Here is a 17,312-nt window from a genome sequence, read left to right on the forward strand (position 1 = left end):
CTCATATTTTCTATTTATATTTGTACAAACCAGAATCATCTTATTGTGAAGGTGCCTCCGTATCATGACCAATATATAACCTTGCCTGTGTCTGTGGGAATATATGTAGTGACCAATGCTGGAAGATCTCACGATGTTCAGCCATTCACCTACACTCCAGATACAGGTATGTATAGTAAAGAAGCAAGAGGTGAAATGAATGCTTAATTTCTAATTCTTGAAAAGTGTTGGGAGACCTATAACCTACGTGGTGAAAAAAAGTTAAATTATTGCTCATTATTATAAAAATTATTGTAATTTTAAGTTTACCAGTTTGTTTTTAATTTTTTGGTCAGATAATTTGATATAAGATACCTTCCTACTTTTGTGCAGCAAGGTGGCAGAGTGGATAGAGCACTGGAGTCAGGAAGACCCGAGTTCAAATCTAGCCTCAGACACTTAGTAGCTATGTGACCCTGAGCAAGTCACTTAACCTGTTTGTCCCAGTTTTCTCACCTGTCAATTGATCTGGAGAAGGAAATGGCAAACCACTCCAGTATTTTTGCCAAGAAAACCCCAAATAAGGTCAAGAATAGTTGTACACAACTGAAAACAACTAAACAGAACTTTTCCTGCTCTATATGTAACTCTTAGTGAATCAAATTATCAAGAGACCAGGATGAAAATCTGATACCCTTTAGCCTGAATAACCACATGAAGGAGAACAGCAGGCTCACTCAATTAGCCCTGAACAGAGATCATTGCAATTGTGATATGGCCAGGCCCAGAAAGTTTTTTTGATGATATTTGAAGCATTTGTTTCAAGGTATTTTTTTTTAAGAGATGACTATCCAAATGAATGGTCTTTAATAAATGTTTTCCTATTCATTGCTCATCTGGAACAGAGATGCAAATAAAGACAAAGTGTAATTCCAATAAGGTGCAAGTGTCTTTCACTGTTCCTTGGGTGCCTATTTACATCTTAAAAGGAAAAGGCAAAAGTACAGATATACATTTGCTTAGTCATTTTTATCTTGTACCCTAGTACCCTAGTTAAATCTCAACTCTAATTTCTACTTGGATTGTGGCACCAAATTGCAGAAGAGCAAATATTTTACATATGGTTTCAAATAATTAAATAATCATATGCCCAGTCTTACAGTGAAGTAAAATAAAAGAGCTTCCTACTTGCATTTTTTTCTGTAGAAACCATACCAGTAAGATCATCAGAAATAATATAATATAATATAATATAATATAATATAATATAATATAATATAATATAATATAATATAATATAATATAATATAATTTTAATGTAGGCCTTACTCATCGGCCTCATGCTACAATATCTGGTAGGAATAGGGTAAAGAGTATAGAAACTGAGATTTACTGCTTTATTTAATCGAGCAGACTCTGGTGATTTAAAACATCACCAGAAATCCTAGTTTCCCCAGCTGCTAGGCAGTTAGTTTTCTCTAGCACCACAAATGCTACTGAAGCAGAATCAATAAATCTTTGGTATCAGGAATGTCCATTATATACAACACTCCAAGAATTCAAGGCCTTTATGTTGGACTATTATATAAAAGTACCTGATCCCGTACCTAGAAAACCTGAGTGCTCTGAGTAGATAAGACTGAAAATCAGCTCTAGGCTTCCCTGTATGCTTGTGATCTGTACCTTGAAAAAGAATAATAGAATCTCAGATGATATATCCTGTACTGAAACAAGAATCCCCTCTGTATGAGTGGCCATCAGGCTTCTGCTTAAACACCTCCTGGGCGGGGGGGGGGGGGGGGGGGGGGAGGCAGCTAGGTGGCACAGTGGATAGAGCACCGGCCCTGGATTCAGGAGGACCTGAGTTCAAATCTGGCCTCAGACACTTGACACTTACTAGCTGTGTGACCCTGCGCAAGTCACTTAACCCTCATTGTCCCACCAAAAAGAAGAAGAAAAATGCCTCCTCAGGACTTCCTTAAAAACCTCCCAGCTACTCCAGAGGAAGCTCATTTCATTTGGGCTAACTATAATTGCTCGTTTTTCCTTTCCTGTTTCTGAAATGTCCGTCCCTTGGTCCTAGTTCTCCATGGACTATCGTAGTAACCTCTTAATGGGACACCTTGCACAAGTGCCTCTTTTCTTTGATCCATCTTTCACACACTTCTAAAGCTTAGTTCTAATTTTGTCATTCCCTATTCATTCAATTCCAGTGGCTCACAGTCACCTTCAGGATTAAATATAAAGTCCTCTGCCATTGAAAACTTCCTATCTTGGCCCCTTCTCTTCTTTCCACTCTGCTTGCACATCGGTCCTGCCTACAGCCCAGCCATACTGGCCTGGCTGCAGTTTTTGTTCACTCATTCTTCACGTGGCGCTCTATCTCCCATTGTGATGCCACTTCTACTGGCCATCTTTCATGTCTCTTCACCTCTGCCTTCCTTCAACACTTCACTCAAACTCCCATCTTCTTCACCAGCTCCTTTAAGGCTGCCTTCCCTTTGAAGGTTAACTTGAATATTCTACATGTATCTAGCACATACCTATTTATGCGCAGGTTGTTATCCCCGTTAGAATGTAAGCGCTCTGAGGGCATGGACTATTTTTGCTTTTTTTTTTGTATCTTTTAGTGCTTAGCACAGTGCCTAGGACATAGTAAATACCTAAGTAAATGCCTGCTTGTCAATTGTTGACTGAATGAAATGAAACATTGGTAGAAAGATGATTGCCTTGAATTTTTTTTTTCCAAGGTATTATATGCATGAAGAAGAAGCCTTAGAACTACTTTGTCCAGTTCACTTCCTTGCCAATGTGGGGATTTGCTATTAGTAATAACCCAGTACTGTAGCTGTTCTGTTATTGGGCATAGATGAAGAAATGAGGTGTGAGTTGTTCTCAATAACAGTGTTTAGTTATTTACATATGTGTGTATAAATATACATACATGTAGACACATATACACACAGACATGTGTGTCTTTGTGTGTGTGTGTGTGATACACACATGTATAATCAGTATGCTATTTACTCACCATGATTTAAATAGCATACCACAGTGATTAGGACTCTTGATAATCAATGTAATGGAAAAGCAAAGATATATAGCGGCTTTTAAGAACTACCACCTTGATTAGATGCCAAATAAAACCAGCTTTTGCTCTGTTCCTTTAGAAAAGTTATTTAAGTGATTACCTTGCTTACATTTTTATAATCATTCTATTATGTTTTCCTTTCAGGTATTTTCCTAAAATAATTTACATATGACAAATAAAAAAGCCTTTATTAAGTGCTTATTCTGTACCAAGTAGTGTATTGAATATTGGGGATACAAATATCAGAGGAAGGCCTATGGCAGGATGGCCTGCATGGGTAGAGGGATGGGATGTAGAGCTGAATCATGGTCTGGGGCCTGCTGGATCGAGTGCATTGGTTTGCATTCAGTCAGAATTGGTTTAAAGCCAGAAGGCTAAACCCCAGGGATGGAGCCCAAAGACGAATCTGCATTAACTTCTCTAGTGACCAGTGACATGGACTTTAGAGGTCTAGGATGGGGTGGTCCAGTTCTGATGTGGAAGATGCTGATCCAAAAAGGAAAAATCAGGACAGTGGTGACAGGTGGCCAGATACCCTGGTGAGAGTGTTCCGTAAGCATATAGAAAACAAGACATGGGTTTTTAAGTAAAAATATCTGATGGCCTCTTTTGCTAACTAATAGTTAACCCTATAATTTTATGTAGTGACTTCTCATAAAAATGTAGAATGAATTTCAGTTTTCCATGAGGGCATGTAGAAAAATTTTAAACTCATGCACATACAGCTTTTCTGTTAATGTGCTCACTGTTCCTGACTTTTTCAGTACAGGGATAACATTAAGATGTAACTGGATCAAACGTGAAGTTATCATTCTTGTTAGAAACATGGACAGTCCCTTCCTTTGACCCAGACCATCCAGCCACACAAATTCCTTTGGTCATCTATGCAAGAAGAAGAATAAGGCTGCTCACTCTGAGTGGATAACTTGAGGGTCACCAGTTATAGTTTTTCCAGTGAGATGGAGGACCACCAGACATGACCATCATTTCTGCCATGATTATCCTACAGTCCTCAAGGCATTACCCTCTTCACTCATTACACCTCCTGGGCCTTGCCCTCATCTGTTTCTATGCCCTTAGTTCTTTCAGACTTTCCATAGGATCTGCAGATGAACTCTCTTTCATATGTTGTCTCCCCCAACTGGAGTATGAGCTGCTTGAGAGCTGAGGCCGTCTTGAGTTTTCTCTTTTTATTCTAGTACTTCGCATATAATTATTACTTTTTAAATGCTTTAAAATAAATTTTTCTTTCATTCTTGTCACATTATGACAATTCCCAAAGCAAGTTACTGACCACTTGGTTTAAAGGCAGAAATAAAATGACAAATTATTTACTGATTTTAGCTGTTAAATTTGTGGAATCAATTATCTGTGAATTGTATGTAGATTTATTTCTTATCAGGTGCTCAATAATTCATTTATCTGATCCACTAATTATGGGACTCTTGCCTACCAAGATAAATAGTGCAACATAACTCTCAAGGGATGTGTGTGGTTTTATTTCTGTGTGTCTGTCTGTATGTCTGACAGCTTTAGCCATCATTTGAAATTATCAGCTCTGCTTTTGAATAGAAACACAGTAAAATAAATAAGAACCTGTTGGGATGGAACCTGCCTTTTTATTTGCAATTAATCGGGGCTTCTTTATTTGAAGAGCCTTTTTATTTAAGTTTACATGGCAATTCTACTTGATAGGACACTTTGTAATTATTTATCAATAAGTTAGTAATACATATATTAATATAAGGAAAAAGACTGAAACTTTGATTTCAACTCCCAGGTGAGGAAGCTTTCTCTCAGTACTGTCTCTGCTTTTTATCAGTTATGGGGCTGCCTAGAGCACTGGACAGTGAAGTAATAGTAGAATATAAACTCATTTGGAATAGGGATTATTGCATTCTTTGTATTTGGATCTCCAACACTTAGCACAGTGTCTAGCACATAGTAGAAGCTTGATAAGCACTTTTTGATTGACTGATTGAGGGGGACTTGCTCAGAGTCACACAGCTGCTAGCAATCAGAGGTGGGATTTGATCCCAGGTTTTCCTGGCGCCAATACTGGCTCTCTGTCTGCTATGGTGTACTGCCTCTCCTGATTGTATGTTCCCCATGTTATTGTTTATAAAAATTGAATCAAAAGTACCAAAGGACTTAATTATATTGACTTTCCAACACTGTATTTGAAAACAAATAGCTGTAATGTTGTACATTTAGAGTTCATTATACTTTTAAAATTCAGACTTATAACCACTGTACCATATTAATATTTTCAGAAGTCTTATGAATGGCAGGCTAATTATATCTTGCTAATAAACCCATTATCTTTCCTCCTAAGTCTTCTTCCTCTACTACCTTTCCTTTATTTTAGTGGGCAACAGCGTCTTCCCTGCCCTTTAGGCTTACAATCTAAGAGTCATCCTGAATTCTTCACTACCTCTTACCACACCACTTCCCCTCCCTCCCAGTAACCACAAAGCCTGTGGATCTCACCTTTGCAGCATCTCTTGAATACACTCCCTTCTCTGCTCTGATACCTTTTGTTATTTAGGTGTTTTTTAGTTGTGTCCAACTCTTGGTGACCCCATTTGGGGTCTTCTTGGCAAAGATACTGGAGTAGTTTGCCATTTCCTTCTCCAGCTCATTTTACAGATGAGGAAAGTAAGGTGAATAGGGTTAAGCAACTTGCCCAGGGTCACATAGCTAGTTAGTATCTGAGGCTGGATTTGAACTCAGAATAATGAGTCTTCATAGTTCCAGACCTGACACTCTATCCATTTTGCCACCTACTCGCTCTCTGACACTACCCCCACTATAATGCAAGCCCTCATCATCTCACACCTGGACTACTGCAGTAACCTACTGGTCGGTCGGCCTGCCTCAATTCTCTTCCTAATCCAGTCTATCCTCCATTTGGCCATTGAAGTGACTTTCCTAAAGCCCAGGTCTGACCGTGTCATTTACTCAGTAAACTCCAGGATGAAATATAAAGTGTTGTGTTTTGGCATTCAAAGCCCTTCATAACCTAGCCACCTTCAACTTTTTCAGTCTTCTTCTTTTTTTCTTTTGGTGAGGCAATTGGGGTTAAGTGACTTGCCCAGGGTCACACAGCTAGTAAGTGTTAAGTGTCTGAGGCCGGATTTGAACTCAGGTCCTCCTGACTCCAGGGCCGGTGCTCTATCCACTGTGCCATCTAGCTGCCCCTTTTCCAGTCTTCTTATGCCTTACTCCCTGACGTACTCTTAGACCCAGTAACCCTTGCTTGATGCCTATTACATCTACAAGACAGTCCATCTCTCAGCTCTGGGCATTTTCTTTTCTTTTTCGGGGCAGTGAGGGTTAAGTGACTTGCCCAGGGTCGGGTCACACAGCTAGTAAGTGTCAAGTGTCTGAGGTCAGATTTGAACTCAGGTCATCCTGAATCCAGGGCCGGTGCTTTATCCACTGCACCACCTAGCTGCCCCTGGGAGTTTTCTCTGACTGTCCTCACTGCCTGGAACACTCCTCTACTCCCTCTGCTGACTTCCTTTAAGTCCCAGTAAAACCCCATATTTTACAGGAAACCTTCCCCAATCCTGCTTAATTTTAGTGCCTTCCATCTGTTAATTATTTCCTGTGGATCTTGTACATATTTTCAAGCTGTCTCCACTGTTAAATTATAAATTCCTTGAGGGTGAGGACTGTTTTTTTGGCTCCTTCAGTATCCCCGGCACTTAGCACAGTGTTTAGCACATCATAAATGTTTATTGATTGATTAATAGTAAACCTGTTAGATAAGAATGTATTGTATCACATTTGATTGCTATTGACCTTCATAAATATTTGACCAGTATTAGCATTTCTTTCCCTTACATATGTAGAAGCAGGTTAATAGCCAGAAGATAGAACTTTAGTAAAATCTGTTTGAAAGAGTTTAGTTTAGTGCTGAACGTGAAATGAATTGAGCTATTGTAGGGAAATAGTCTGTTATTAAAGAAGTTTGGAGCAAAACCTGACTATTCATTCAGTTGGATAACTTATAATAAATACTATCATGACTTTTAATCAACAGCTAATGCTCTGAATGTTAATGTGAAGAAGGAAATGTCCAGCCCAGCAAGACCTTGCTCTTTTGAAGAGGCTATAAAAGGTACTAGATTAATTCTTATTAAAAATGTTAATAGATAAACCTTTACATTTCCTGTAGTACACCTTTTTTTCTCCAATTTGTTCATATGTAAAGACTTAAATTTTCAGCATGACATTTTCTTCCCCACCTCCCCCCCCTTTTTTTTTGCAGGGCAATGAGGGTTAAGTGACTTGCGCAGGGTCACACAGCTAGTAAGTGTCAAGTGTCTGAGGCTGGATTTGAACTCAGGTCCTCCTGAATCCAGGGCCAGTGCTTTATCCACTGTGCCACCTAGCTGCCCCCTTCCTTCCTTTTTTATTCACATATATTTAATTATCTTTGAACATACCAAGAAAGTCTCAGATGGTTTTCTGTCAAATCTGTTTTTAAAAAGTAAAAATACATTTAAACTCCATCCCTATACTATTACTATAAAATTGGTCAAGTAATGATCTTTCTGCCATAGTGGGCTATTTGTGGTTAGGTGTCATATTATGTTGTCTTTCTCTCCTGCTTAGACAGTTTCCTATTTCTTTCATCCCATGTTATGGATAAAACATATTGAAATAAATCTTCAGGCAGTTTTTAACTAAACATAGAGCATCTTATTAACTGATTTTGGGGGGGGGGGCAGGGCAGTGAGGGTTAAGTGACTTGCCCAGAGTCACACAGCTAGTGTCAAGTGTCTGAGGCCAGATTTGAACTCAGGTCCTCCTGAATCCAAGGCCAGTGCTTTATGCACGTCACCATCCAGCAGTCCCTTATTAACTGATTTTTTAAAAAATCCTTAGTGTGTAATACTCTGACATTTTCAATTTGTTGAGTATTTATTGAATACATAGAGTGTGCTTGACATTTCTAAGCAGATTGATGATCATATTTCTTTCTATACCTATTCTATTTTTGGATGAATGAATGAATGACATAGTATTTCTAAGTGCTTCTGGCCTTAATAAATAAGCATATGCAAAGATTGAGACTAAGCACTAGAGATCCAGACAGAAAAATTAAGACTCCCAAGGAGCTCCCATTCTAATGGGGAAGACAGTACACATAAATTTTTTTCTGCTGGAAGTCAGATTAATCCTCTGGTGTTGACTTTACATGGACATGTTTCAACCCCAAAACAGTATGTGTATTAAAATTTGTATTTAAAATAATTTAATATACTGTAAAATTTTTGTTGTAATATTTTTAGATTTAGAAATAAAAACAAAACTTAGGTAATGATACTGCATATGGTTCAGTGGAACCTTGATTAATTATTAAATTCTAGCATAGTGGAATTTCTATTACTAGTAGTAGTAAAATGCAATGTAAATTTGATTATATTCAAATAATGGTAAGCCCACAACATAACCAGACCTAAATGACAAATTGTTTAGTACCAGATGGCATCTGGGCATCCACCCAAAAGCTTTCAAGAAAATTTAAAATGAGATGTTAGAATCATTGGCATGGAAAGCACCTGTCAGCATATATCTGCCTTACTTTCCAGGTTGAGAGGGAAGCCAGTAGCCACACAGGTTTATAATTTGAACTTATTCATAAAGCCTTATGAAAATATAGGTGATGTAAAAACAACTATTTCAATAAAGATACACTATAAATACATATAAAATTCTGAAAATCTTAAGCAGGATAATGGATGATAATGACCTATATTGCCTCATAAAGAGGAAAGAAGCAGGGGAGAGTAGAACGAATTTATTGAAAGATTGACAAAAGGTCAGGCTAAGTAAAGTTTTCCTAAGGGTATTTAAGGACAGCAAACAGGAATAAAAATAGAAAAGATCTGCAGAAATGTTTATAATAAACTTATTTCCATCAAGATCATTAAAGCTATCACACTTGGCCTCTCACATCAGTCTTGGATGTTATAGAGGAAATGGAACTTCATTAAAAAGAATAAATATGGGGGCAGCTAGGTGGCGCAGTGGATAGAGCACTGGCCCTGGAATCAGGAGTACCTGAGTTCAAATCCTGCCTCAGACACTTAACACTTACTGGCTGTGTGACCCTGGGCAAGTCACTTAACCCCAATTGCCTCACTTAAAAAAAAAAAAAGAATGAATATGGTTAAAAGTACCCCATTGAAATAAGTATATAGATACAAGAATACAATATCCCACTATGCTTATTGTTTCTTCAAAAGCATTTGATTCAGTAGAGTGAAATACCACCTTAAAAACTCTTTTCCAACAAGACATTCCCCATCATTATAACAAAACTATTCAAGACTCTGTGAAAGATAGAAAGACAGAAATAGCTTTATTCAGTGAATCAAGGATTATAAACATGAGGCAAAGGGTAAAATGGAGAAATGTTATGCTTGCTGAAGTTGTTTGTCTAATACAGAAGTCCCAAGTTGAAGAGGGGTTCTTTGTGAGTGGTGAGACCCTCCAGATGCTTTGTTTTATAATCAACATTGTGTTAGTTGTTCAAGCCCTAGAACATTGTAGAGCCATAACCATTGACCTAACCATCGACACAGCAAAGGCCAAGTAGATGAAGAATGCTTCTTGCCTGGATTATGACATGTGTTTGAAAGGGCAAGCACAGAACTTGTCCACCTACAGGTATGTCTAGGGTAGATAGTACAAATGGACAAGTAGAGCAAAAAATTAAGCAAGAAGAGAATGTGTTAGATTGCAATCAGAAGTTGCAAAGCTCCTTTAATTTCCGCAAGGTTCTCCCAGAGATAAAGGCTCATCTTTTTAATATCAATAAACTACCAGTATTGTTGTGTGATACAAGACATGGAATACAACAGTCTCCAATGATTTGAAAATTAATATCACACTTAAGTTAAAAGTTAACGGAGAGGTAGACTGCAACATGTGACTAGTGAAGACCTTCAAAGAGTAACAAGAGTAAAAATATTGTTCAGGAAATGTAGGATAGGAAGATGGGCTGATCATGTGTGAGGGTAAGGTAGGACATTTTAGAGCCTTTGAATGTTAAACCTGAATCTTCTCAATATTAGATAGTGAAGAAGGCATTCAACATGTTGAGTGGAATCCAGTGTTAAAATGATGAGAGGTGAATGATAGTTTTGTAGGATAAGCAAGGCATGTATGGGTTATAATGATTATTATTCAAGAAAATGTCCAAATCCTTGAGATCACAGATCCATTTGAGAAGTAACATGCATACATGTGTGCATGTGTGTGGGCATTCATGTGTGTGTGTGTGTGTGTGTATCCATAGGAATTTAAGTAAGGGTTTACAATTTTGGAGAGTTCTTGAATTTTTATATAGTCATGTTTGAATGCATATGATTCAGTTCTTCAGGCTTCACTCCATAGCCAGTCAGCTCTATCTATGTCAAGGTGGCTATGACCTGCCAAGCAGCTCTTGCTGGCTACTTCCAATGGGTGACAACATGGCACAATGGAAAGAGTGCTGAACAGGGCCCGGCTTCCAGTTCTGAGTCCTCTTTTACTTACTGTCTTTGTGACTTTGGCAAGTTCCTTCGCCCCTCTGTCCTGTTTCCTCATCTGTAAAATGAAAGGGTCCCTTCCAAATCCACATCTGTAATTGTATGACATCCAAGCATGTAACTTGGGAATGTTGAACAGTATAAATTGGGAATGGTTTCTTGGGAGAATTATGGGGGTGTGCGATGTCATTTAAACTTGCTTTGAAGAATGTTTAGATAGACAAGCTAGTTTTTAAGCCCACCCCCAAGGAACTCTTAGTAAATTAATTGTCTGGTAAATTCCTGCCAAGAAAGGATTCCACTAGTCTATATACCTGTTCTTTTCTTTCATACCACACTCAATAATAAAATAAATTAGGTTCAGAACCTGCTTCCAAATTCCCTAAACCCTCATTTTATTCTTAGGATAGACCTAAAAATGATGAAACTCTTATTAGGGATAAAAACTGGGCCTGTGATTTCAATAGGAACTCCCAGATTAGGGAGCTCCTTCTATCAATTCAGGTCAGTACCTTCTCTGAAACTTAGTCTTTAAAGAGTTGCCTAGAGAAGTGAGAGGTTAAGACTCTCTTAGGGTCACACAGCCATTATGTGTCAGAGGTAGGACGTGAGTTCAGGTCTTCTTGGCTTTAAGGCTAGTCTTCTCTCTACAATATTATACTATGAAAGAAAGAAGAAGGAAAGGAAGGGAGGGAGGGGGAAAACATTGCATCAGGTAGTATCTTTTTTGTAAGCCACTTCATCACGTAGATCATATTTATTTTTTCTATCATTACAGTTCCATTAGAAAATAGATTTTTAAGATATGACTTACACCCAGCATATTATCGAATTGTAAATTTCATGTTTCTTTTTGTTTGTTTGCAGTAATGAAAGCCACTAGTTGTAACCTAGATAAGGTAAATATTCTTCCTAGTGCCTTGATCACTCCACTCATGTCAAGCAGTATGATTAAGAATGAAGATGTTACTCCAATGGAAGTAACAGCAGAAAAAAGATCTTCTCCTGTCTTTAAGGTGAGTTTTGTTGATGTAAGTCCCAACCCTTGACCTGAATCTAAATTGTCTTCTATACACAGAATGATTTTTCTGTGACTTATTTTTCTTACTTCTTCCATTTTCATATTCTTTATGTTTCCTCTGTGGGTTTTAAAAAAACTTTATCTTTACTTACACAAATATTCTTGCTTTGTTGAGTGATTCTTTGATATCCCCTAAAGTTAGTTGCCTGTAAAAGGTATCTTATTTTCTCATTGACTTCAAATATGAATTTTTAACAAGGAAGGAATTAAGATAGAATCAAATGACATGTATTAGCAAGAGCTTTGTGCAGGACTGTATTTCCCATCATGGATCCTATGCTTTTGTAGGCTTCCTTTCATCCCTTTATTTTTCTCTTTATTTCACTTGCTTCAATATTAGTGATAAACTTTTAGATTAAAATTTTAATATTAAGAGATCTGTTCTTAATTTATATACCACAAAATTTGATTATTTTGGCCATCATTCTTTTTAGTTTTCCCAACATTTATGAGTTAGCTTTTGAAAATGTTCTTTTTTTTTCTCCTTGTTTGATTATTTTCATAAGAGTACACAGAGCACCATCATTGGCTCCTAAAGTATGGAAAGCACAGTAGTTTTAGTTTTTCTAACTAGAGTTGGGAATGACAAAATCATTCCTTTCTTAAAAAGTTTAATTTGTAAGCACGTATTCTCTCTCCCTCACACTCCTCTCCCCCAACTGAACAATACAAAGGAAAGAATACTTTCATATGAATACATAGACCAGCAAAATAAATTTTCCCATTAGCCACTCTGGCAGTAGGTAGTCAGTACATTTGATTTTCAGCCCTCTGAACTCCTAGTTGCTCATTTCATTGAGCAAAGTTCTAAAGTCTTTCAAAATCATTTTTCCCTATAATGTTGTCATTGTATATACACTACTCTCCTAGTGCTACTCACTTTACTCTGCATCACTTCATAGAGGCCTTTCTCATTTTCTCTGAAAAAATTTGTTTTGTCATTAATTATGGCACAATTATCTTCCATTACATCTAGGTATCATGGTTTGTTTAGTCATTACCCGGTAGGACAGCCTTTAGTTCCAGGTTAGAGCTTCTTTATATATGTTCAGAATATCAGGATGTCCCTAGATGGAGCCAGCAGAACTTGCTTTAGTCCACACTTCTGATCATTTAATTATCATTATTAGCATATGTTTTTGGAAATTTTTTTTAGACAACAAAGGCAGTTGGATCAACTCCGCAAACATTAGAAAATATCTCCAACATATCAGGAAGTGGATCTTTTTCATCTTCTTCTTCCCACTTACCTCCTGACAATGAAAAGCAGCAGCAAATTCAGTCTAAAGTGTACAACCCAGAGACTCTGACAACTCTGCAGACACAGGACATTTCACAACCGGGGACTTTTCCAGCAGGTCCGGCTGGTGGCCAGCTGTCCAGCAGCGATGCATTGTTACAGCAAGCGACCCAGTTTCAGAGCAGAGAGCCCCAGTCTAGAGAGGTCTTGCAGTCAGAGGGCACTGTGGTGAATTTGTCCCAGTTGACTGAGGCATCACAGCAACAACAGCCGTCACCCCTGCAAGAACAAGCGCAGACATTGCAGCAACAGATTTCATCCAACATTTTCTCACCCCCAAACAGTGTGAGTCAGCTACAAAATACCATACAACAGTTACAAGCTGGAAATTTTACAGCCAGTGCCACCAGTGGCAGCAGTGGAAATGTGGATTTGGTCCAGCAAGTCCTTGAGGCCCAGCAACAGTTATCTTCAGTTTTATTTTCTGCTTCAGATGGCAATGAGAATGTCCAAGAACAGCTCAGTGCTGACATTTTTCAGCAGGTCAGTCAAATTCAAAACAGTGTAAGCCCTGGAATATTTTCTTCAACGGAACCGGCTGTCCATGCCAGGCCAGAAAATTTAATGACTGGAAGAGCTGAAAATGTCCATCCCCAAGCTGAGAATACATTATCCAATCCACAGCAGCAGCAGCAGCAACAGCAGCAGCAGCAGCAGCAAGCAATGGAATCATCAGCTGCCATGGTGATGGAAATGCAGCAGAGTATCTGCCAGGCAGCTGCCCAGATGCAATCTGAGTTATTCTCTTCAACTGCCTCTGCAAATGGAAACCTCCAACAATCTCCAGTTTATCAGCAAGCATCACACATGATGAGTGCATTATCTACTAATGAGGACATGCAAATGCAGTGCGAGTTGTTCTCTTCTCCCGCAGTGTCTGGGAATGAAACCTCTACCACTACAACACAGCAGGTTGCGACTCCTGGCCCGGCCATGTTTCAGACATCTAATTCAACAGATGGAGAAGAATCAGGAGGACAAGTCAAACAGATACAAAACAGTGTGTTTCAGACCATGGTACAGATGCAGCACAGTGGAGAGAATCAAGCCCAAGTCAACCTTTTTTCATCTACAAAAACTATGATGACTGTTCAGAACAGTGGTACTCAACCACAGGGGAATGGGCTGTTCCAGCAGAGTAATGAGATACTGTCTCTTCAGTCCGGAAGCTTTATACAACAGCCTTCTCATTCTCAAGCTCAGCTTTTTCACCCGCAAAATCCTATTGGTGAGGCTCAGAATATATCCCAGGAAACTCAAGGTTCTCTTTTTCACAGCCCAAGTCCCATTGTCCACAATCAGACTTCCACTTCATCCTCTGAGCAGTTGCAGCCTTCGATGTTTCATTCCCAGGGTACCATGGCTGTACTGCAAGGCTCCTCTGTTCCTCAAGACCAGCAGCCAACCAATTTGTTCCTTTCTCAGAGTTCTATAAATACACTTCAGAATAACCAAGTGTCTCAAGAAGAACAGATCTCATTTTTTGCAACACAGAGCTCAATTTCTCCCCTTCAGCCAGCAGCAAACGCTGAGCAACAAACTGCTTTTCAGCAGCAGACACAGATACCCCATATTCAGTCACCTTTGCTTTCTCAAGAACAGGCACAACCTTCTCAGCAGGGTTTGTTCCAGCCTCCAGTATCTTTAGGTGCTCTCCAACCAAATTCGATGGCCCAGAGCCAACAAGGGACAATCTTCCAGTCACAGCATTCAATAGTTGCCATCCAGAATAGCTCTTCATCCCAAGAGCAGCAGCAGCAGCAGCAGCAACAACAGCAACAGCAGCAGCAGCAGCAGCAGAACATTTTATTCAGTAATCAGAATACAATGGCTACAATGGCATCCCAAAAGCAACCACCACCAAATATGATATTCAACCCAAGTCAAAATCCACTAGCCAATCAAGAGCAGCAGAACCAGTCTATGTTTCACCCGCAGAATAACATGGCAACAATGAATCAAGAGCAACAGCCCATGCAGTTTCAGAACCAGAACACAGTTTCTTCCCTTCAGACCCCAGGATCCACGCAGGCTGAGCCTCCCCAGCCATCCTTGTTCCATGCCTCTCCCCAGATTCAACTGGTCCAAGGGTCACCTAGTTCACAAGAGCAGCAAGTAACCCTCTTCATCTCTTCAGCTTCCATGTCTGCCTTGCAGAACAGTATGAATCAGCAAGACCTGCAACAGCCTCCCCTCTACTCTCCTCAGAGCAACTTGCAGGGCATCCAGGGAGCTGCAGCTTCACCTCCACAGCAACCCAGCTTATTTCACAACACAGCAGGAGGGACAATGAACCAACTGCAGAATTCTCCTGGCTCATCTCAACAAACTTCAGGAATGTTCTTATTTGGCATCCAGAATAGTAAGTGGTTCTATTTCTAGTAGTGTTTAATAACTGCTTACATGGTGGATAAAATGACCTAGTAATGGAGAGTTGACTTTTTTTTAGCTTTGTAAGTTTAGCCCCCCATATAAGCTTTTTTCCTGTGCTATAGCCATAGATTGCAAACTCTAGCCAGCTGAAAGGCGGGCCATGCTACACAACATCTACTGAGTGAAAGCATGTGCTTGGGTCAGATTGATCAGACAGAGCAAACAGATACACAACAGTGTGTTTCAGACCCATGGTACAGATGCCACACAGTGGAGAGGATCAACCTCAGGCCAACCCTTTTCATCTATAAAACATATGATGGCTGTTCAGAACAGTGGTACTCAACCGCAGGGGAATGGGCTGTTCCAGCAGAGTAATGAGATTCTCTCGTCAGTCTGGAAGCTCTTTACAGCAGTCTTCTCATTCGCAAGCGCGGCCTTTTCACCCCCAAAATTCTACTGGTGAGTTAGTGGAATACTAACGCTACACAGCTCTTAAAGAGGATAAGTTGCAGGGAAGGTACATTGGTACCTCCATTGGTAGAGGGAGCCTTCTGACCAGGAGCTGTTCATACTGGTAATCTCATAGGTCCAGGCCCCACCCTTCTGTGCTGAGTGAAATGCCAGATGCCAGAGACACAAAGATGAGGCCTTTCCAGCATGGAGCTTGTCTTGCATTTTATCCTCCCAACAACCCTGTAAAATAGGTGTCATTATCATCCCCATTTTACAGATGAAACTAAGGCAGACAGAGGTTAAGTGACTTCTCTACCATCACACAGCTCATGTCTAAAACAGGACTTGAACTCAGAGCTTTCTGACTCCAGGGTCAGCACTCTACAACATTGTACCACATAGGCAGTTCAGGGATGGAAGACTGCCTCTACTAGTGCAGAGAGGCAGAAAACAGTCCATTAAGTTCAGGGAACAAATAGTAGGCCAGGTTAGCTGAGACAGAAAGTGCATGAAGGAAGATAATGTGAAATGACAACAATCATGATAATAATAGCAAGTATTTATATACCACCTTAAGATTTTCAAAGTGTTGTACATAAGTAACTTATTTGATCATCCTAACTCCAAAACAGAAAATGAGGCTTGGATCCAGACTGTGGAGACCTTTAAATTCCCTACAGAATTGGAATGAGAATGGAAAGAGAAGTATACTGAGAACATTGTTTTGGCAGGGTGTAGAGGATAGATTTGAGGAAGGGAGAAATTAGGACCATCGAGACCAGTTAGGGAGTTCTTAGAGTAATCAAGATAAAAGGGAGGGAGGGAAGCTTATAAAGAAAGTACAGGGGCAGCTAGGTGGCGCAGTGGTAAAGCACCGGCCCTGGATTCAGGAGTACCTGAGTTCAAATCCGGACTCAGACACTTGACACTTACTAGCTGTGTGACCCTGGGCAAGTCACTTAACCCTCATTGCCCTGAAAAAAAAAAAAAGTACAGTAGGGAGCAGCTAAGTGGTGCAGTGGATAAAACACCAGCCCTGGATTCAGGAGGACCTGAGTTCAAATCTGGCCTCAGATACTTGACACTTGACAAGAAAGGAAGGAAGGAAGGAAGAAAGGAAGAAAGAAAAGAAAGTACAGTAGTAACAATGGGAGTAGAGAGGAGATGAAGAGAGAGAATTGATGAGACCTTGCACCTGATTGATTATGGAAAGTGGAGGAATCAAATGAGGCTGCGGCTTTAAACCTGGGTAATAGGGAGATGGGTAGTACTATTAGCCGAAACAGGGAAGATTTAGGTTTGGACGTGGCAAACTTGAGTTGCATCTGGTTGTAGATAGTATGGCAATACAGAAGTCAAAAATAATTGGAATTCAGGGGAGAGTTTAGAGCTACACACACAGATTTGGGAAGAAGCTACATAGAAGTGATAACTGAACCCTATAATACAGTTTAGAATTCTGAAGAGAAACAACAGAGAGGAGTT

At 39.5% G+C, this 17,312-nt stretch overlaps 1 protein-coding gene across 9 annotated transcripts in view; it reads left to right on the plus strand.

Moving 5' to 3' along the window:
- Positions 1-17,312, plus strand: part of NFAT5 (nuclear factor of activated T cells 5) — a 150,424-nt gene that overhangs the window by 122,065 nt on the left and 11,047 nt on the right. For 8 of the 9 annotated variants that reach the window (XM_043982136.1, XM_043982127.1, XM_043982134.1 and 5 more), the window contains 4 exons: positions 34-166; positions 7,119-7,196; positions 11,485-11,633; positions 12,855-15,360. In XM_043982136.1, coding sequence (XP_043838071.1) covers positions 34-166; positions 7,119-7,196; positions 11,485-11,633; positions 12,855-15,360 — 2,866 coding nt within the window. The remainder of the gene's footprint in view (positions 1-33; positions 167-7,118; positions 7,197-11,484; positions 11,634-12,854; positions 15,361-17,312) is intronic. The other variant, XM_043982128.1, reaches the window with a different exon arrangement.

This window comes from Dromiciops gliroides, chromosome 2 (assembly GCF_019393635.1).
Source record: "Dromiciops gliroides isolate mDroGli1 chromosome 2, mDroGli1.pri, whole genome shotgun sequence".
Lineage (NCBI taxonomy): Eukaryota > Metazoa > Chordata > Mammalia > Microbiotheria > Microbiotheriidae > Dromiciops > Dromiciops gliroides.